General features: G+C 36.0%; 1 protein-coding gene across 2 annotated transcripts in view; it reads left to right on the top strand.

Moving 5' to 3' along the window:
- Positions 1 to 256: 256 nt before the first annotated feature.
- LOC115445738 (V-type proton ATPase 116 kDa subunit a1) overlaps positions 257 to 23,206 on the top strand; it is a 43,068-nt gene continuing 20,118 nt past the window's right edge. Inside the window, exons 1-2 of one of the 2 annotated variants that reach the window (XM_030172130.2) lie at positions 257 to 400; positions 7,339 to 7,469. In XM_030172130.2, the coding sequence (XP_030027990.1) occupies positions 7,353 to 7,469 (117 nt within the window). In that variant the 5' untranslated portion in view covers positions 257 to 400; positions 7,339 to 7,352. Of the gene's footprint in view, positions 401 to 612; positions 632 to 7,338; positions 7,470 to 23,206 lie in introns of those variants that run through there. The other variant, XM_030172129.2, reaches the window with a different exon arrangement.

The following is a 23,206-nucleotide window of genomic DNA, read 5'->3' as shown; positions in this document are numbered from 1 at the left end:
ATAAAAGATTAAATAATTGTTTAATGTTCAATGAATTCAGCAATAAAACATTAATTAAAGTCTTGGTAATTCTAAAGACTATAAAAACAGCGCCAACCTTCATCACAAACTTAAATATTGCAACAGACACTAAGCAAAATCTTTTAACTGAAAAGTAACTATAAAGATGCAGACGAAATTTTAATTACCCCATAATTCGTAATTTGTCTAGTATGTGTGCCAGAAATAGTCGCGTATCGTCTGGCAACCCACAGCTAAAGCCCTCGCCTGCCAGTACCCGCGTATCACACAAGGCGAGTGTTCGTGTCGCGCGTCCGTCAATATTCATACGCAACTACAACACGAATGTAAAGTGAATTATGTGTTTTTTCACATCGTAAACAAACTTTTGAATTTCCAAGTGAGTAGTATTATCGTAGAGGTCGCGAACCGACAATTTATTTAACGGACTTTATCAAGTCGTGTTTAAATTTTAACGTTACGTTTACATAACAAAATGATAATTAGACCATGCAACGACAATCAACATAATATTGGAGCAATACAAAAATAGATATGCACAGAAATAAACATATTTTTGTCGCGCTTGTCCGCGACAGATGGGCGTTGGGCATACCGCGAGCATCAATGGGTATCTAACTAATAATTTTTGATAAACCACTGAGAGTACTATTTGGAAGGTTTCCAGATATAAAAATACAATACCTAACGTCGTCTTGATGCAAGTCTGCCTGGGAATTGGGTCTGTGGTCGCGTCATCAGTCCGTTCGCGCATATCTCACCAAATTAAACACGAATTAACTACAGATAATGATAATTGCGACGATTTATGTGTTTAGGGCTAGTGTTGGTTTAAACGAAATGCAATAAATTTATCATGGATTTAATGTATAAGTTTTAGAGACGAGGGACAGCGTGAATGCTAGGATATTAGACCTATGAATGAATGTCTCGACGACAGGTTGAAGTTTGTTAGGTGACGTATGAAGGTAATCTTTGGAATAAAAGTTAGTCTGTTCTTTTGATGATCTTTAACTAACAAAATTAATCATCAAATCAGTTTTGGTCAACAGGAATATTTTTAAACTTTATGTTTAAGATATCATCAGATTTCCAAAATTGGATTCGCGTTTATCGGCATTTATTGCGCTCTTTTGACACATTTGTACTTTACAATTAATTTACTTAGCTATTAAATATAGCCTTGTAGCGTTTTTAATTTATTCAAAATCCTGTACTAAGAGGCGGTTGTTAAAACATTGCTATGTAATAGTTTCTCTTCAACATTTATTATCGTGGACACTTCACCCGTTATCTAATTGCGGGTAGTTTAATTGTTGTTGGACATGAGACGTAACATCTTATGTCCCAGGATCCACAGCAATGTGCAGCATCTATTCTTTATAACTTCAACCTCCAAAATCATCATTTTCATAGTTATTAGGTACTGTTTATCAGGGGCGCAGGGTTAATTTCAAAAGGGAACCCAAGTCATCAAATATTTTTTCTCAGTTAACATAACGCAGTCAATTTGACGAAAAACAAAAATGAAGACAGCGGATCATTATTAAACTACTATTATTGTTCATAGCCTAGTATTATCTCAATTTATAATTGACTTATTAAATATTTTGTTTAGTAACCTAAACCTAAAAGGAAATCCGGAAGGAATCTGGTTGTATGTACGTTTTGCCACTGCTGTTTTTTTTTTTTTTTTATCGAAACGGACACATTGTACATATATTAATGTAGCAATATTTATGGATAGTTGTGCTTACTTTTAAACTCTCTTACTCCTCACGTCATTTATAATATCAGCCCTATAAGTATTATATACTGTCCCACTGTTGGGCACGGGCCTCCTCTACTACTGAGAGGGATTAGGCCTTGTCCACCACGCTGGCCTAGTGCGGATTGGTAGACTTCACACACCCTCGAAATTCCTATAGAGAACTTCTCAGGTATGCGGGTTTTCTCACGATGTTTTCATTCACCGTTAAAGCAAGCGATATTTCACAAAGAATACACACATACTTATTTTTTTTTTTTAAATCAGAGGTGTGTACCCTTGGATTTGAACATGCGGACATTCGTCGCGGCAATCCGTTCCACAACCAACTAGGCCATCGCCGCTTCTTCGCGTCATTTATTTGGTTATAAACATGCAAATCTTATTGTTCGCATACTGGCAATGATCAATAAATTATCTCATCAATATCTGACGTACTGCTATGATGCAATATTATTCAGTAAAAACAATATTGGCCAATTGATCCCTGATGAATTATTTAGTTGTACCCACACAAAATAAGAATAAGCTATAACAACAAAATGTTTACGCTTGTACACTTGAAGTAAATACATGTTCAATCTATTGTAACGGCTTTGAAAGCTTATCCAGTGTAATTACTTTACCTGAATACTTCTGAATCGGTATTTAAAGTATGAATGGAAATCAATCAATTTAAAGATATTTCTACGAAATATAATATTTCGAATGAGTCTTTAAAAATATTACCCTATTGGGGTATGTCATGGTCAATGCTAGATTCAGAGCTGATTTTTCAATCGTAATATTTTTAGATCTTAACAAATTTCTACAAAAACGATACCAAAATTATAAAGACGTATTTTTAATGAAATAAAGTTTCAACTGTGGTTTTACTCTCTAATAACAATTGAGATTTTTTAATTTTATTTCCTTAGTAGCACATCTGTCTTCTTCTTCAGGGATTAAGCCGTGATGTGTGTTTGTTTTTGTAAACATATTTTTGTAGTACGTTGCCATAAACATTTTGTCTATTTTTAAACCAAAATTTAACTGCCCTAAAGAATCTAACTTAGCGACACGTTTCACCTAAAGCCATTAAGAGTTGAAGGATTCGTCCAATGATGCAATAAACATACATGTCTTGTTTGTTATTCAATTGTATTTTATCATTACAATTGAGCACTTGATTTGCAGTTTTCCTTCTAGATTTCATACTGGAATTTGTAGGTACCTACTACTTAACGCTTTGTACTGCGTTGTCAACAAATATTTTATCATTAACTAGCTTTTGCTCGCGGCTTCACCCGTCGAAAGGATTTTTCCGAGATGAAAGTCCGGCTATATATTTTCCCGGTAAAGAAAGTAACTTTCCCAAGGCCTTAAACTATGCCTATAGCAAATTTCATAAAAATCCGTTCAGTAGATTTTGAGTAAACTTTGTTTTAAAATGTGCATAAATGTCATCAGTGCATTACCAGGGGACAGTTGGAGGGGTCTATCTGGGGGAAAAGGAAAGCAACTCTCTTAGGATGGGCGGAAGAGAGAAGGTCACGAAATATTCAGAAGCCGTAATAGACCTCAAAGTGTAATTAAAACCAAGTAGTATTATACACACTGTGTGCCTAGAGCCGCAGCAAATATTCCGTGCAAGGGCGTGCATTCGGTATGGAGACCAATCTCACAAGAATTGCGTCGAGAAGATTCCAATAGTGGTTGATGTTAAACAAGATTATGGCTTTACCAAATTGTTATACCACAGACTTCAAAAGTTGCGCAAGCGTACATTTGAATGGGATAAAAGAAAATTCAAAATTTCCTATTTGTGGGTTGTTATGTTAGTCAAAAATTCTGATTTATATCGACTATTGGCAAGACAGCAATAAAATATAATGACAACGTAAACATTTTAGTTATAGCGCGAACGTTGTCAACATAATAGTGTACCTACCTTCAGTGTCTCGGTAATAAGTTGCCTATTTGTGCGGTGCCTTATTTTAGTTCGTAATCAACATTAGCTGCTCGTGATAAGTCGAAAATCGTGCGAGAATTATACAAATTCTCGATGCATATGTCGCTTTTATCAGTAAAACACGAAATATCTGAATTATGACCCAGAGTAATAATTATTATACACAATACATAAACTACGACTTTTAAACAATATTTCTCACTATTTTTATCGTTTATGAGAACACAACGCTTCGTTAATATGTCTGCCAATTTAAAATTCCATATTGGTCTAATTGGAACAAATATTTGCTATTCTTTGTGCCAATGAGACGTCTTCTATAATTTATGTTAGTAAGTCATCTGGACGGCTGATAAATGAAACGTATTAGGCCTGACTTAAAAAAAAAAGAAAAACTACTTGTAATTAATCTTTATATCGCTTCGTAATGATCTATTGCTAATTAGAATCATAAAAGTATAGGTCATCGAACTAAAACAAAAATGGCGTTAATGGATTCCATTTTAAATTTTATGTGCCAAATCTTTTGTTTTACATACACACAGACTGAACCTCACGCATTTATCCACCAAACCACCATCGCGCAACCAGGGCACCAACTTTTCGCCAAGTGTGTTTCGTCCCATGATGTGATAGGGTGCAGGCCTATCGCCATAGTGGGCACAAATTCTATACTCCGGGATGATACTGAGCAGAAAAATCCTAAATATCACTTTGCCCGACCCGGGTTTCGAACCCAGGACCACAGAGCGTTGTCGTAACGCGCATGCAGTACAATTATGCCACCGAGGCAATCAAGTCGTTTTTTATTTCACATCTATGGTTCGAATAGTTATTAGAAAATATTATTTTCTAGAGGACAAGGTCAAAATATGCCTGTATTTTCAAGCATCAAAGTCTGTCCAAACTATCTGAACCCTATTCTGCTTCCCATCAGGTGCAAGGTCACTTTGCCTTAAAAAAAACACCTTAAATTGTAATTATCACAGTACTTGCAAATTGCAGCCGAGCTGGCTAAAGGCCTTTACCGATTACCTTCCCTCCAAAATCCTAGTAGACATACCTATAAATGGTTGACCTTCGCCCCAAAATTGTACCTAGCATACCTATGACTGCTTATACTAACCTACAGTCTGGAAATTAAAAAATCCCACTTAAACGTAAACACGTATACAGATGATTCATACATTGCCAACGGCGTATGCCTTACCTACAACTTTATAGGTAAAATGAGTCAAAAGATGACAATGAGCTGGTAAGTCACTCGTAGCGAAACTTCGATTTGGTAGGTAAAAGCACCAATTTATTTTGCTTCTAAGCATTAACATACAGTTGTATAATCCGAATCATAGAACATAGTGTTTAATGTAAAACTTCTAATGATCCAGGATGACGAGGTCAGTAATATGTGGTACTTGGGAATTAAAAGACGTGATGATGCTTTAATAATAATAATATCAGCCCTGTATTTGCCCACTGCTGAGCAAGGGCCTCCTCTACTACTGAGAGGGATTAGGCCTTAGTCCACCACGCTGGCCTAGTGCGGATTGGTAAACTTCACACGACCTTCGAAATTCCTATAGAGAACTTCTCAGATGTGCAGGTTTCCCCACGATGTTTTCCTTCACCGTTAAAGCGAACGCGAAATTCACAAAGAATACACACATGATTTTAGAAAAGTCAGAGGTGTGCCCTTGGGATTTGAACCTGCAGACATTCGTCTTGGCAATCCGTTCCACACCCAACTAGGCTATCGCCGCTTAATGATGATGCTATATAATAATAATAATAATATCAGCCCTGTATTATATACTTGCCAACTGCTGAGCACGGGCCTCCTCTACTACTGGGAGGCATTAGGCCTTAGTCCACCACGCTGGCCTAGTGCGGATTGGTAGACTTCACACAGCTTCGAAATTCATATAGAAAACTTCTCAGATGTGCAGGTTTCCTCACGATGTTTTCCTTCACCGTTAAAGCGAACGATAAATTCATAAAGAATGATGATGCGATAGTCATCGGAAATCGTGTCACTTATCAGGCGAGCTATTCGTCTCGTTATGACTCTATCTTCAAACCAGTTTCAACCAAGTACGTTGCCTTCACCAACTAACTGAATTACTTTCATCTGCAGTACAAACTCGTTTATTCAAGCATTGGTATCGTCCATATATTGGTATGTCTCATTGATCCAGTGTCCAAATGAGTACGCATTGAAAGGACTAAGAAATTTTAGTTGTATGTTCGATTTCTAGTTTGGCCCTAACTGTTAGTGCAACTCGGTCCATGTTTTGAACACGGACCGAGTTGTCAACAAAATTGGAATAAACACATATTTTTGACAGAATATTTTCAATCAAATCCAGTGGGTCGAAGCCTTATTTTGATGGTACTTCGCTAGTGAACTACGCGGTGTAGGTTGAAAACATTAAATGATAATTCTGATATATAACGAAGGAATTGATTGACGCATCTTTATTTACTCTTCTTGAGACTCAGCTTGGCTTTTCCTTCAAGATACGAGATGCATTTAGTTTTGAAACATGTGTAGATCACTATACAATGGAAATGCAAATGGATGTAACAAAAAAAAAATAGTTCGACATGCTTTACCAAGGTAGGCGTACAAAACATAAAAGTAAAGTACCTTAAAGCAAATTTTAGATAATATTGATTATAATCATGTATTAAAATAAATTATATTTTAACTTCTTCATCCCTAAATTATTTGTTATCGCGTTAGTTTAACTTTTTAGTATTGTAATTTCCAACTAACCGCCCAATATCTCCCAAACCACGATCACGTACCAGGACCAAGTTCACAATAAACGTATTTAATCAGTTCATAAAGTTTTCCGATTGTCATTGAACGCATGCGTCCCGAGTCCCGACGTCGGATTCCTGCATTGTGTCTGGGACGCCGCGTCCAACTGCGTGGGATGTCGTTTAGTCTGGCCTGACAATCCGTCGTGATGTTGAAAGAATTTTAATATTACGTCGCGTTTTATTTATATTTCTTTAGAGTATTCACCATATGGCAGTCTGCGAGGTAGACATAACCTGATGAAAGTCGTAGGGAATTTCTGCATATTGGCAACCAATGGCTGAGTCATTATGGAATTCACTCACCTTGATCTACGATATTTATAATTGAGAATAGGCATTGCGAAAATATTGTGGGATCAAAGTGATTTGATTAACTGTTCCAAATGCATCGAAAGCTACCTTTCTCCGCAATTTTTTAATCATTTCGATCGATTAAGGTTATTCATGCTTCAGAACTGCAGTGCAGAAACGTATATAAAAAGACGATTATCCCAGTCTACCTAAAGAGTTATTGAACTGCAAACTCCAATAGAATTATTAAATATATGGTCCGAATACAGATTTTTCACACGGTATGCCACAATATATTATGATTTCAGGCGAATATTCGACATTGTAATTTTTTTCTCTTTGAAAGAAGAACGATTGATTAATCACAGTCCTGACATAAACAAATATAATTTTCATAAAAAAATATATGAAAAAGGTTTCTTGGTTTTTACTTATTTTAATTTCTTTATTATCTCTGGATCTAACTCATGTCCCTTTACAGATCCCGCGTACAAGATGGGCGCCATGTTCCGGAGCGAGGAGATGGTCCTGTGCCAGCTGTTCGTGCAGCCGGAGGCAGCTTACGTCTCGATGTACGAGCTGGGTGAGGCTGGAGTCGCACAGTTTCGGGATGTGAGTGTTTATGTACTGCAAATACTATTTCAAATTAATTGATGTCAAATAGTCCAGAATGCCGACTCCTTTAGAAACTTTCCCGCCCTCACACCACTAATTCCTGTAAGCCAGGATCAGCAGTGACACGTATTTTATGACACCGAGTAGTGAAGCTCAGCGAGTCCCAGGGAACATTAATTTGTCATTATCCCGCAACGAAATTACTCAAATAGAAAGATAAGGAGGAGTTGGAAATATTAATTGTCCACTTCCCTACATAGCAAAGCGGGAGACAAAAAAAAAGGAGACATTTTAATCTCAAGTCTAAATTTAAATCTAAAAGTCACAAAAGGTCGCTGGATGCGGGCCGCTTACAATAGGTCGATCTGAAAATATTTGGGGGAGGCCCATGTTCAGCAGTGGACATTCTGCGGCTGATGATGATAATGATAGGGACGTTTACAACTAGATAAAGCCAGTTGTAAAGCACCACGGATAAAAATTAATGCCGACCTTTCTTGTGAAAAATATCCGCTGAGCTAAAACTGATTTGCCCTCAATACAATATCAGTAGCAGTTTTGTCATACACGCGCATCCCTCGTGGCGGCGAGTTTATTTCCATTGCGAAATAGTTTAGAAGGACCGCTGTTATCAGTATCTTGTTTAAATAAATCAGTTACCAACAAAGATATTGGGTTTCTTAACCTGTTAAGTAATTTTGGTGTTATCTTGATAGTTTATAATCATCAAATAATCGTTTATGTCACAACATAAAATATTCCAATAATGTGATGTATTGTTTCATTCTAGAATGTTTGGAGTAAAGAAAAGTGGTAATGCAGTAATAGTTCGAACTGATTACATATGTCTAATAGTGGAGTAGAATGAAAATTAGTTCGTGCCCAATGCGACCGCAATTTGAAATTATTATTATAGTATATACAATATTGTGTTTTTATTTAATAAATTTCACTTTTATTACTTCAAATTATAATTACAGAGTAAGAGGCATGACACTTGCTGTCAGTTATTGGTAAAACATCCAACATTTTCATTAAAATTTACCAAAACATTATTATTTACGGAAATCATTATAGAATGCCGTGTTTTATGGGACAACCTGTAGTTCGTAAGGTTGCAAGGTATCATAAAATAATCCCAAATTTTAAAGATATTTTAAATACACTTGTCCACTCATAGCACCAATTAATTCTCCTAATGTAGTTGAAATTATGTGGTCTGTAAGCCAGGAGTTTCCTACATTCGTAACAACACTCTTTAATAGTTTGCGGTAATTTGTTCAAGACCGGATCTCCGGGTATGACGTCGACCAATCGTGAAAAATGAAGTCAATTAATGCTTTCAACAACAGAAGTTGAATTCACGACTTTTAGAAAGATTTATGCTACATACGAATATACTGACTCTGTATACTTTTATTAGTTAACAAATAAATGTTGAGACATTAAATATGTTTGCGGTGGTATTTCCGCCTTCTTTTTTAAGTATATTTAATGAAAGAGATAAAGATTTTGTATTAATAAACCTGAACTTAAAGGCTGACGCACACTTATAGCCAGAATAACGCAGATAAAGCACTCAAAAACTGACGTAATTTGTGAGGCATAGAATACATATTTATACACTGCTTAATACTGAATCAGCAGATTCGTTCGAACTCCAAATTTCGAAACGGGCATGAGTATGTTTTTATTGCAGTAGATAGACAAATAAATGCTGATAAGTCATCACCATTAAACCCTCGCACAGCTATTGATTTGGATTATACTGACATCAACTCCCAAAATAACCCAATCCTGAAGAAGTCCACACAAATTGCCCAAATCCAGGAACCGAAAAAGGTCTTTCCAGCCTTCCACCCTTACAAATTATCACTAGTTTGGTAGATTGGCTTCCTTTATGGAAATAAAAACAATATAAATCCAGCAAACTACGTCCCAACTCTTAACCTATAAGATTGCCTAAATATTTTACCGTTTCCAAATCCGCATTTAGGAGTTATTGAACTATTCCAAGCCAAACTACCTAATAAAACCAAACCAAATTGTATTACGTGTCTATTTATTTCGAATACTTTAGATCACTGGTTATCTTCACAGGCCGTATTATTTACTCGCCTGTCTATTTTAACGTACGCTAAACGTTAATTCTGTTTATAACTACTAGCTTTTGCTCGCGGCTTCGCTTGCGTGAAGGAGTATTCCGGGATCAAAGTCCCGCTATATATTTTCCCGGGATAGAATGTAGTCTATCACCTTCCCAAGGTCAACTATCTCCATACGAAACTTCATAAAAATCCGTTCAATTTTGAGAAAATCGATAACATACAGACAGACAAAAAAGGGACTTTGTTTTATATGGATCCATACAGCGTATTGCGAGTAATTTATTTTAAAACTCAAATGAAATAAACGATCGAAACTGCGGATCAAATCTGTTATTTGTTTATAATAAGATATTCAAGTTGGTGTATTTAGATAAGAAACTGATTTTATTTGAAATCAAAACAAATTTAAAGAACAATAAATGTACTATTATGATACGTACCTTTATTTATTAGCATTTTAGATTTTATTCATATTTTCGTTTCCATAAATATCTTTTCCCGTACGTATAGAGAGACATAGTCGAATATACGACAAAGCTCCATAAAGATAAAAAAATCAGTCCTACAGAAATCGACATTTTATCTGAAATAAATACTATGTAATACACTCCTAATAAATCTTTATACGCCATAACTGTTGAGGTTTGCATAGACAAATACAAAGCCTTATTTTATAATGTTATCTAAACTGGCCGCGTAATAGTATGTATCTTTTTGAATTATTGTATTTGGAATAAAATAACAATGTACTGTTACTAAGCAATGTGTGCTAGTCTAATACGGTTGTCTAACTTGTTAACTCTATTAAAATATAAGTTCCTATTCGACGGAAAACCTTGTTTATTTTCCACACTTACTCTGCAAGGGCGACTCGAAGTCCAAGAATAACATCTTCACAAATATTCGAATTTATAATACCAGGAAAATCATTTACAAAAAATCCCCTAAACTCCAGGAAGTTATCACCTGGCAACCCCGCCAGTCCCCTGATTTCGCGTGCCATACAGGAGAACAAGGAGCGGCATTTCGTGCCAGTGCCATCGATCCAGGCCTACCTCGTGTATAATTCAACTTCAACGAAGGCCGGCCCGTCTTTTGAAATATTCATTCAAACCGTTACGCTAGTTTATTACTGAATCTGCAAGGACCAGTTTATGTTGAGCTCTCATATGAAGGGAATGTGTGATAGTGTGATATCTGGTTGTGGATAACTATTTTAACTTGGTATATATGATGTATGGTGTGTATGGAGTGGTCAACTATATCCAATGCAAATGATTTCAATTAATATTAATTCCTATACCTAGGTTGGTATGTAAGCTTTTAAATTGCTAAATAGTGACAGAATTAGATCAATAACTATTGCGTAATGCATACATATTTCTTTTTCATTGCGATAAATAAATATCCCCCTCCTTATTGATGGTAGGCGATAGCCTAGTTGGGTGTGGAACGGACTGAATAATAACTGAATATCCGCAGAATCAAAACGTAAAGGCACACACCTTAAACATTTCTAAAAAATATGTGTGTATTTTTTTTTTTTGAATTATCGCTTGCTTTAACGGTGAAGGAAAATATCGTGAGGAAACCTGCATACCTAAGTTCTCTGGACGAATTTTAAGGGTGTGTGAAGTCTACCAAACCGAACTAGGCTAGCGTGGTGGACTGAGGCCTTCTTCCTCCCAGTAGTAGAAGAGGCCCGTGCTAGCAACAGGACAGTATATATTAATTGACGATAAACGTCAGTCCTATTTCTTAACGACAAAACAAATGCAGTGGCATCTACCCAGACGGACTCTAGCGTATGAGATGTCTAATTCTACCGCCAAGGAACATTTAGCACTTGTTCTGTCTTCCGATTTATAGAACATTGCAGCCAGTATAATTCCTGGATATTATAAGAATTAAAATCAAGCACAGTGCAGATCCACGCAAGAGGCTAGATTATGTTAGGATTTTCTGCTCACCGTCAGTTCGGAGTCTGAAATCAGGCTCGTTAATGGCATTATTGTCACTTTTTATAACATTAAACGACATGTTTATATCTTCGCGGTCGACGTGTTTTTGGGCAGACTTGCCATCAACTTTGCCGTGTTCTTGATTTTTTTTTAATGGTAGCTAACATTCCCAACGAAATGTGAATGTGATAATATCTCTGCCTTCCCTTGAAAAAGGAAATGCATGATGTATATATGTATTTATAAAATTGGCAACACAGATTGTCAGAAGCCCGCGGTTAATGGGATTGCCGTCCGTCCTTCGCCAATATTGTAATATCGGAACCCTTTCTCATGTTTTTGTCATTTAAACATTACCCAAATTAGATTTAGATGACCTTAGCCCTCGACCTTTGATGTTACTGTACACCGTCTATACAAACTGAAGTTAGAATATCAAAATAAAACAATTTTTCGGATTTTATGGCGTAGTTATAAAATTATGCTTTCCTCCCGACATTTCGAAGACCTTGCAGCTTTCATCGTCACGGGGGGACTACATGACCATGCACTAATTAAAATAGTTTTATTTTGATGTCTAGCATTCGCATCAATATAAGAAATTATTATCAAGTTAAAATGGTTCATGTTTTCTGCATTTGACTTCAGTATTTATTTAATATAAAGTAGTTTATTTGTTGACTGCCTCGGTGGCGTAGTTGTATTGCATGTCCGGTACAATAGCGCTCTGAGATCCTGGGTTCGAATCCCGGGTCGGGCAAAGTGATATTTGGGTTTTTCTGCTCAGTATCAGCCCGGAGTCTGGAATTTGTGCCCGATATGGCGATAGGCTCGCCCCCTATCACATCATGGGACGGAACATACTTGGCGAAAAGTGGGTGCCCTAGTTGCGCCTCTGCATACCCCATCGGGAATAAAATGCGTGATGTTATGTATGTAGTTTATTTGTTTATCTGTGGATATAATCAATAGAAGCAGTGAATCGATTATATTCTTTCACTTATAGAAGTTGCAACGGCCCCTGAGTAACATTGACTAATTATTTTATTTTTATTCAATTACTTCGTGAAAAGCTGACGTGGGAGGAGCTAGGAGCGAAACAAAGTTCTGTACTTGCAAAATTTATTTTTACTAAGACTGTTATCTCCTAATTTGAAATTTCGTTTTAGCCAATATAATTACTGGGCTAGATTAACGTCTAGATCTCAGAATATCATCGCTGTGAAGTGCCAATAATAAATATGCTGGTGGTAAGATATTTTTTAATCCGCCCGGATAGCGACCACCGTACACAAGGTATTAAAACTCGCCATAGTGGCTCCCTCGCGTATGCCGTTCCGGGATCAGCCTGTATATATCCGGTTCCAACAGGCCGGCATAATTTTATCGACTGCCGAGGGGCGTCGTTATCTGTTCCGACGGTTACCATTAGGCGAATAACGTGATTGTTAGTCGTTTTCAATTAAATAGGGTTAGACATCAAAATAACACAAAAAAATCTATAATTGTAAAATGTAGGTAGATTTTGTAACGTTGACTTTTTGGACACCTCAGTCTACATAGTGGCTATGAAAACTGCAGCCTTGGAAATGTTGGGAGAAAATTATATGATAATAAACCGCGGTAAAATCTAAAAAATAGTTTTATTTCTATATCTAAAATTCGCGTAAAGATAAGGAATCAAATTGGGTTGGATTGCAATTTTTTATTTAGAGATAAACTAGCGACCCGCCCCGGCTTCGCACGTGTGCAATGCTGACTTTTTAATGGATGTTATTATTATACATATAAACCTTCCTCTTGAATCACTCTATCTATTAAAAAAAACGCATCATAATCCGTTGCGTAGTTTTAAAGATTTAAGCACACATAGGAACAGAGAAAGCGACTTTGTTTTATACTATGTAGTGATTAATATTTCTCAAAATACATGTATGTAACAAAGTAGTTTCAATGTAATATTCTGTGTTATCTGTCTTTTTTTGTTTGTATGAATACATTCGTTGTATCAAATAACATATAGAATACATACGTATAATGCAATAAATAGCCAAATCGATTTTATAAGTGGCCTTTACCCTTGATGTTATTTTTGCTTGATTAAGATTGCGCACATCAGTTTAGTTTGAACTCTTTATTGGTGTTTTGTGTCAAGTAAACATTACCTAAATTAAAATAGCTTCCTTTTACCTTGATGTGAATATTTTGAATTGTAGGACACGGTGTCATTGAACTATATCTACGTGATGGTTTTAGGCAATCTTTTTTCCTTGTATATTGAATGATGAACAATAATATTTTCTTTCTTAATATATGTTTAATTCTCTATGAGCTCTTAGAAATATTTTTTAACTATATAAAATGTACCAAACAGTCATGACTCACTAGAAATAGAAAAAATACCTACGAGAATCGAAGTACCAAACAGTCATGATTTACTGGAAGTTTACTAAAAATACCTACGAGAATCTAATCAGCGACATACACTACACAGACGTTAAATATCAGTTTTTGCAATACCAACAAATTAACCACATTATACAAACTTGTCTGATGCCCGCAACTCAATAAACTCCTTTCCGAATATGTATTACTCTTCTATATCATCGGCATCCAGAAGTCAAGACATCAAAGGGACCGAGTGACCCCTAGCATCTGTTGGCAAGCAGAGTGGGATCCATATAGATTGTCGACTGAATAAAGAAATCCCTCGGGATCAGAAAATCTTTTTTGGTCGGAGCAAGACAATGTGATCCTACTACACTGTTACCACGCAGAGTTGGGGTCAATATAAATTGTTGAATAAAGATCGCCAGTCGACACGATTATGCCGGACTGTTTGAACCGGATATACACAGAATGATGCCGGAACGCGACACTTACTTTTCTTTCATACGTACACTGCGAAGTGACTCCACTACATATGGTAATAAGTGACGTTCAATAGAATTTCGGCTGATGATAGATTAGTACCTCTCGACAGACGACAAAATTATACCGTCCTGTTGGAACTGAATATACCAACACAGGCTGATCTTGGAACGCGACGATTACTTGAACCACAAAAGGGTTTTACACCTCGTGTACTGTGATCGCTATCCATACGGATAAGAATATCCTACCACCAAACTGTTTACGGGCAATTTAATTCAGGTTTTGACGGCCTCCATGACTTGTAGATGAGCTGTGAAACGAGAGCATAGGTTTGATCCTTGTATGAAGATATAAGTTTGTATGATCCGTAGTCCATGACGGAAGGTATTCGTTGTATATGTTACGAAAACTTAAACAAACAATCAAAATAGCGAGGTCAGGACTATATACATGTCGGTTGTCACTGTTGATATAGGTATAAGTATATATCAAAGAGTTTTAAGATAATACATGGTCACGCAAACTAAAAAACTGAACTGAATTGCATAACAAATTGAACTTAAATTTATTGTTGTAGGTATTGTGATTATTATTACTATTTTTTTTACGTATGGAAGCTTATAATTGGCATGTAGTTATATAAGTTATAACATATTTTGTAAAATTAGCCGTAAGCTCCCCGACTACCTCAAAATAAATAAAATACAGAAATAAATTTTGACATTGACACCATATAGAGCAGAACCATATCGTCGATTGACTTAAGCGGCATTATTTTCTCGAAAAATTTTAACTAGATTAAAAAAAACGTAGAAATAAGAGCTGATTTTAAATATGTAAGAAACTCAGTGTCGCAAATAATGTAGCTTCAAATAACCCTTCAACTGCCCATATATATTTATTTAGAGTCAGATCTGGGATGATTACCCATGCACTTGCACGTTTTCCTACTTTCTGTACAATAAATAGTACCGAACCATTTCAGACACAAAATGCGCAATGACATAACCTACATGCATATTACGAATCGTCGAACAATTTGGTAGCGCGGCCAACGAGCGTTTCCGCCGGGCGCCGGCATTTCGGCCAGCGATCCCCCACACCGATTACTCTATTAACTATCACGTGGACGGAGCGTCACCTTGTTTTAATACTATCCTGTCATTACGTTTTGACAGTTTTAAGACCATCAGTTACAGGAGTTGTAGTGGTGAAGGCGGGAAAGGTTCAATTTTAAGGCCATTTTCAATAAACGATCCCAATCTTAATCTTAAGTCCGATCCTGAGAAACTGATTCAAATGTCATTTAAAGCAATGTTCTGATTGGTCGGTATTCGTGATGGATTGAAAGAAATTGGAATCGTTTTTGACAGCGGCTCCATAGAATGTTCTAAAAAGGAACGTTGTAAATCGATGTTTTTTAATTTTGATGTTTGTAATTGGTCGGGAGATCAATGCGTCAGTTACATCTTAGTCTCTCAACCAATCACAATTAAACGAATCGGAGTGTGTTTTTTTGCTACATTTTAAGCACATTGTTAAATCTTCTTATGAAAACGTTTAATAAATTGCATGCTTATACATATTACCATTTTTAAAATCCAATATATATGCTTTTGTAGGTTTTTTTTTAATAACTTAAAGTATTTGTGTGATTTATTAAGATTTTCGTGGTGAAATAAATCGTAAAGATTTCCCAATGTAGTTACATCTACAAGTTATGCCAGATTTCAACCCATTCCCATTTATTCCTACAGAGTATTTGCAGACCCTTTGGTTTGGGAATCTTTGGAAAAATTATATTTTGCTGGCAACCAATCCTACTAATTTTGTGAATATATGTGTTCGGCAATAATTCATGTCGAAATTTTTCAAATATTAATATAATCTATACTAATACAGAGCTAAAGAGTTTTTTGTTTGTAGGAACACGCTTAACTCAAGAATTCCTAAAATTATATTGTTTTTTTTTTCACAAAGCTGTATTATTCCCGACCGCTATGGATCACTTTTATACCGAGAAAGAAAATTATCTCGAAATACTGAAGTTGATTTTTTTATTTTTTTGTCTCTGGAACCATTTCTGAGATCAGAAAATAATGTCACTAATCGGTATCTACACATTACAGCTATCTATTACTTCTAAACTCAGGATAGAATTTGCGCGGGCACAACTACAAGTAATATCTAGCCACTTTATATTTAGTAGACCTCGCCGCCCACGCAAAATATCCTTCCTAGCTATGTTTTCCGTATATCCAAGCCGAATGCACGTGAATAGTAAACACAGAGTACTACTGTTACGTCACGCACGTAAACCATTTTGTTCAAGTTCATTGGCTTTAGAATAGACCTAGCTTGTTTACGTCACTGGTTCACTCCTGATTTTGGAACAGGAATTATTCTTTATAAACGAGAAGATTAAATCATTTTTTTATACGGGAACTGCAAAGCAAAATGCACCTGATGGTAAGTAGAGTGGGGTCCAATAGAATGTTGACTGATGAAAAATGACCACCTTTTGACAGTCGACACAATTCTGCTGCCCTGTTGGAATTAGATATATACAGGCTGATCCAGGGCCGCGACACACTCACGTGGATCACTATGGCGGGTTTTAAAACCTTGTGTACTTTGGTCGCTATCCGGGCGGATGTAAAATATATCCTACCACCAGCAGATCATCATCTGCTTTTTATATTATAATGTTATATATGAGCAGTGCAGGACATAATGCTTCCCGAGGCTTATATTTGGTATCCGCCCGGATAGTATCTGTAGACAAATTGTTAAAATCCACCATAGTAACCCAAGTCAGTGCTTGGAGTACCGGCATCAACCTGCGTATTTCCGATTTTAAACAAAAACCGGAAATACGCAATGGAAATACGGAAATAATTTTAAATTTATCGACTGAGAGAGATAATCATAACGCATCAAACATGTTCTGGGCCCTACTACAGTTACCATCAGGTGCAGTAGGATCACGATCCCATACTCTCTTAAAAACTCACTCCTGGACCCATATAAACACCGTCTACACCGCCATTTTGATATACTAGATAACACCGGAATAATCTACAATTTTAACAGGTCCAATTCGCGCCAGCACATCCTTATGATGTGTATTACATTGGTTTTAATTGAAACGGCAATGGTGCCACCTCCGCTCGTCCTGCCTCACGTGACAATGTCATGTGAGTTCATTTAGAATTAAAATATTGAGAGTTGCAAGTTATAAGACTGACGTCATGGGTATAGGAACTAAGCAAAATAACTTTTGAAATACGCACGCGTATTTTGTTCCCGAAGTAGTAGGCGAAGGCAAACTAGTGCACTCGCTTTTCACCATACGTATTCCGTCCCATGATGCCACAAAATATTGACATATTAATTAATACAATACACAAGCTTACGCCTTGTAAATCCTGCAGTAGGCGGAGGTAAATTAGTGCACTGACTTTTCGCCATGCCTATTCATAATTATAATAATTACGTTATATCCTTGAAAGTAATATACAGACAATGGTATAGGATAAAGGTCTAGAAGTTGTTATAACAGTTGTAAAATGTCGGTAAGGCAGCAATTTATTTAACAAAACCATCATTGTAGCAAGTGTAGCTACTGGACATATACGACTTAACATCTCACGTCTCAAGATGGCGAGCGCAGTGGAATACCAAACAATACTTTGTAATTCAAGGTGTTGGTGTTTCTACTGTTAATGGGAGGTCGTATCGCTTACCATCAGGCGAATGGCAGATTCCGTCTCGTCAGTCAAAGCAATAAAAAAAAATATGTCATTGGCGACATAGGACGGTAACTAGTATGGTACTATATTTAGTTGTATGCGTATAAGTAAATATAGATGTACGTTTAAATAAAAAAATAGTAAAACGATTCCACAGGATACATGGTTCGCTTCTCATTGAGGACAATGTGGTACAAAGCCTGATTATAATGAGATAAACATGATGGATATTTCCTGTAGACTAGTACTTGGTCTCTGAAGACCGTGAGATGTAACGCCTCTTGTTTATTAGTTAAATTGATATCAAGCGCCGCTATGTTATTTGCACCAGACACGCTTTAGAAAATTATATTCATAACTAGATTTTCAAGTAACTTCATCCACGTGGAGATCTTTCCCCAATTAAAAGAAGCATAAATGTCAACCTAGGATATGATTATCTATATGCTAAAATTCATCCAAAACCTTGCGGTTTTTGCATTTATTACTACCAAACATACATGCTTTGTCACAAACTTTTTGTATAATTCTACAAGCTGGATAGATTATACATATAAAAATCCATACCACACTTACGACTTTCGTCCGCGAAAGGGTTGGCCGAAGCGTCAACTAGTTCACTGGCTTCACTATGAGTATTCAGTCCCATGATATGATAGGGGCCTATCCCCATACCGGGCACAAACTCCAGCCTCCAAGCTTTACTGAGCAGAACAATCCATTACCATTGCCTGAACCGAAATTCGAATCCAAGACATCACAGCGGTAATTGTAGGGTTGATTGAAATATAATAGATATGAGATAAGCAATACGAAGCCACTAGGATAGTTAGTACAATGACGTTTCAAGAATATTTGCCAAAATTGATAAAGCGAAGTGTTTTGTTTGGATCTCCATTAGTGAGAGAAGCACTAATCGTGTGTGTATGCCAAATTATTTCGTTATTCTAGATATCCATACTGCCAGGAAATACCGCAGTAATGATACACAAACTAAAAGACCTAATGATTGATATATTTATATTAAACATAACATGTGGGGAATATGAATTGTCTACCTTATTTAATGATTTACCTGCCTTACTAACTATAATATGTATTGTGGGGACCAACAATGTTTACGCATGTTACAGAAATTGTTTAGCTTTGTTTTACAAGGTGTTGCTAGCCTGATATCAAATTCCTCTGTACCCTGAGGTATCCCTGGACGAATTATCGAAAGAATCCAGTGTTCGATAAACACTAGATTTGGAATGATTTGGAACTGGCAAACGAAATCTCAACCTTCTGACACGGCCCTATACCGTGCCACTAGAAGAAGGATGAATTGAAGTTGTCCTAATATTTCTTGAGTACTCAAACCTCTATACAAGTGTACAGTCAGCAACAGAAGTCGTTGAACATAATTTGTTTCCAATATTTCCTAATCATTATCATTCACCATAAGTTACTGATTAATTTAAATACAAAACAACTTGACATAATTGAACTACAAAAGTAGCTGAACGCCGTCAAAACATTCACTGCTAAACATTACTAGCAATTTTTTATGATCTGTAATAAATACAAATGTGGCTAAAATTAGCAAATTCTTTGTTTTATATACAAGCTTTTTTTCCAACAGCCCAGAATATCAATTAAATTGTTATTTCATAACATACTGGCTCGCTACTCCGCCTGCGTGAAAATGTTTTTCAAGGACTAAAGTCTTGCTTTATATTTACCCGGGATAGAAAGTATGGTATAGCGCTTAAGAGTAATGTAGCTTCCTATTAGTGAAATATTTTCAAAATCGGTTAAGCAGTTCCTGAGTTTAGCGCATTCAAACAAACAAACTCTTCAGATTTATATAATAGTATATATTTTAGTTAATAACCAGAATTATACATTTTTAAGTATGGACAAAACATCATAATACTTTAGTAAGTAATATTATAACATTAATAGGAATAGGTTAGTTACATTTTAAACATCCTATTTTATAGAGCACTGGCCGGTTTAAAGAACAAATATGTAAATTCAAAATTATTCTGGCAGGAGATTCTCTTCGAAGGATTCAACGTAAACGTCAGTTTCTTTTCAGCCAATCCTATACTTGGGTATCCATATTGAAATGATAACCTTAATCTGTACTCTTCTTTGGTAAGTGATTTATGGTCCGTTTCAATGTTCAGGAGTTTTGTAAATTAGTATCTGTTCATCGACTTTTGTTGCCGATCGTACTAACTTTTGCCCGCGTTAACAAGTGTTTTTCGAAGATAAAAATTATAGCACTCAGGAGTAATGTAGCTTATTTATTAGTGATTTTCAAAATCAGTTTAGTGGTTTCAGAGATCAGCCCCCACAAACCTAAAAACTTTTCCTTTTTAAATTAGCATAAATGAAAGGCGATGGGTATCAATGCAATCGCAAGAAAAACAATAAAACATATAACGGTGCAAAGAGCAAAAGGAAAATCACAAAATATATTGAATTTACAAGTAACAATTACTTGAGAGCTAAAGTGCTGTCCAAGTCTAAATCAATAACTAAATTCTTGCGGACTCTTCTAGAAATCCCTCTGATGATAGTAAAACAATTTTATCACAGACGAGTTAAAAGATCACAAGAATAACACCTTTTAATTCATAAAACAATCTTGGACATTATTAAGCCAGTAATTCTTGGTACGCGACCTTTGTTTAATGAGTTGTTTTTAATTACAAGGCATGTTTGTTTCAATAGAATTTACAAAACATGTAATCTAACCCTTTTTTCAATATTTCACAAATAGCTTCCATCAACAACAGCTTTGACCTTCGGTCAAATCATAAATACGTAGGCCGCTTTAATAGTAACAAATAAGGACGAGGGAAGGATATTATATGGATTGTTGTATATCATCGTTCTGAGGTCACGGGTTCGAATACTGGGTTCGGTAAAATAATATGACGATTTTCTGCTCAGCCTGGAGGCGTTAGGCTCGCCCCTTCTTATCCTAAGTCGGACCATACGTGGGAACAATGAGTGCCCTGATTGCAACTCTGCCTACCCTTTTATAAAGGCGTTATGTGCTTTTATTTGTTTTCGTTATGGATATTACCAGACCTAAAAGAAAGGCCTGATAAGATTACGGACCTATTGTTAGGGATTTAGTATACGTGTTCTTGATTTCAATCTTAAGAGTGAATCAACCATATTAAAAAAAAGTAACATAAATTAAACCGCCTTCAAAAACCATTTAAATCCAAAAAAATATTTTGCAAAACAAGTATATACTGAATACCAATTTTGGAGTCGGTGCCTAATTCAAATTGCTAGTTAAGCTAGACAAAAACATTTTCAAAAAGATTTTTTTTTCATCAATAACAATTTTCCAAATCGGTCCGTTTAGGAGCGAGTTATGAGGTAACAAATAAAAAAAATCACGTCAAATTGATAACCTCCTCCTTTTTTTGAAGTCGCTTAAAAGCAGTAGAATCATGTTACATAATGGTTGTAAAATGATCTGCTCGTGTAAAGTTTCTACATCCTTAATTCGTGGTAAATCATCTCCAACCGTGAGAAATGCTGACTCGGGCGAGACAGCCAACAATACATCTTTCACTGTAACTGAGATTTGCAAACACCTGAATTTAAGCTATGGGAACTTGGGTACGTAGTGTTTTTAACATCTTCATTCGGGTCTATTCCGCTCACATTATCAGTCTTACTTAGAAAATTGTTTTAGCGTTAAGAGGTGGTTAACAATTGCTTAAAAATGGTTATCTGTTAAACATCGTGGAAGCTGCCATAATGTTTTGGAAGAAATTTGGCATATAGACTTACTCCTGGTTTCGCTATATATCCTATAGATGGATACCTACTGGCATAAAGAGACGTTTCCCGCACACAAAGTTACAAATCTTGTACCGATGTTAAGATCAACAAAGAACTTCGGTTTTCACACTTGAAATCGAAACAAATATTTGCAATACACGCAAATATTTCTACCAATAACTAAGTTTAACCATAGCTCAATCAAATACCTTATTTTTATATCATTTTTACAGTATAGTATACTATAAAATCTTTTTATTGTGTAATGGTGAAGAAAATCATAAGGAAACCTACATACTAGAGAATTCTCCAAATATAATTTCGAGGGCATGTGAAGTCTGCCAACCCACACTAGGCATGGTAGAATAAGCATAAACCCTCCCAAGTATTGGAGCCCCGTATTTAGTAGTATTATACAGGGCTGGTATGATGATGAGCCGCGGCTGTGATTTTTGTTACTGCTTGTTAATCTATATATATAAAAATGAATCCCTATTTCCCTTGGTCACGCCATCACACGTGAATGGCTGGACCGACTTCACTATTTTTTTTTATTGTGTTTGTTATTGTCAGGAGAAGGATCTTATGAAAGAAAAAATTAAGGAAGTTAAGCGGGACGTAAGAAAATTTAAGTAAAGTTAATTTCAGCGATTGACAGAATGCGCGCTGCAAATTCATAGTTGATAGGACATCGTCTGTCGGGTCAGCTAGTATGACATATTTTATTCATACCACGAGGACTAAGTCTGTCTAAGTGTAGTGATAGCCAAGAAAACGCCGTGTCACCAGAGAGGTGATGCCCGACGAAGGTAATCACATTAATATAACGAAATTTTAAAGGCAGAAATATCCATGATTATTAATTATTTTTACGTTTTTCTTTCAACTGCGAGAACTAATCTCTAACTAGACGTAAATTTAAATTCTTTACTTGCCAATACTTGTTTAGTTACCCAGATTAAAGCCGAAACAAAATGTATGAAAATGGACCTTGAGGTATCGCCTTAACCATAAAGTTTATTTCAATAATTACACGGCGAAATAAGACGACCAATAAACTAAAGGTGGCCACCACTTGTATTTACGAGCGGCGATATATATTATTATTGCTTCAGTAAAGGTGCGGACGTCCATAAAACGTGTTAAATGTCAATAATAACACCAATTGCATCGACATACGACATATTTTCGTTCCATAAGATACGGAATTGACGAAAAAATGCCCGATGATACGTCAGCAG

Source organism: Manduca sexta, chromosome 20 (genome assembly GCF_014839805.1).
Source record: "Manduca sexta isolate Smith_Timp_Sample1 chromosome 20, JHU_Msex_v1.0, whole genome shotgun sequence".
In the NCBI taxonomy this organism is placed as follows: domain Eukaryota; kingdom Metazoa; phylum Arthropoda; class Insecta; order Lepidoptera; family Sphingidae; genus Manduca; species Manduca sexta.
Note: the sequence above shows the minus strand (reverse complement) of the source record. Positions and strands in the feature narration are given on the sequence as shown.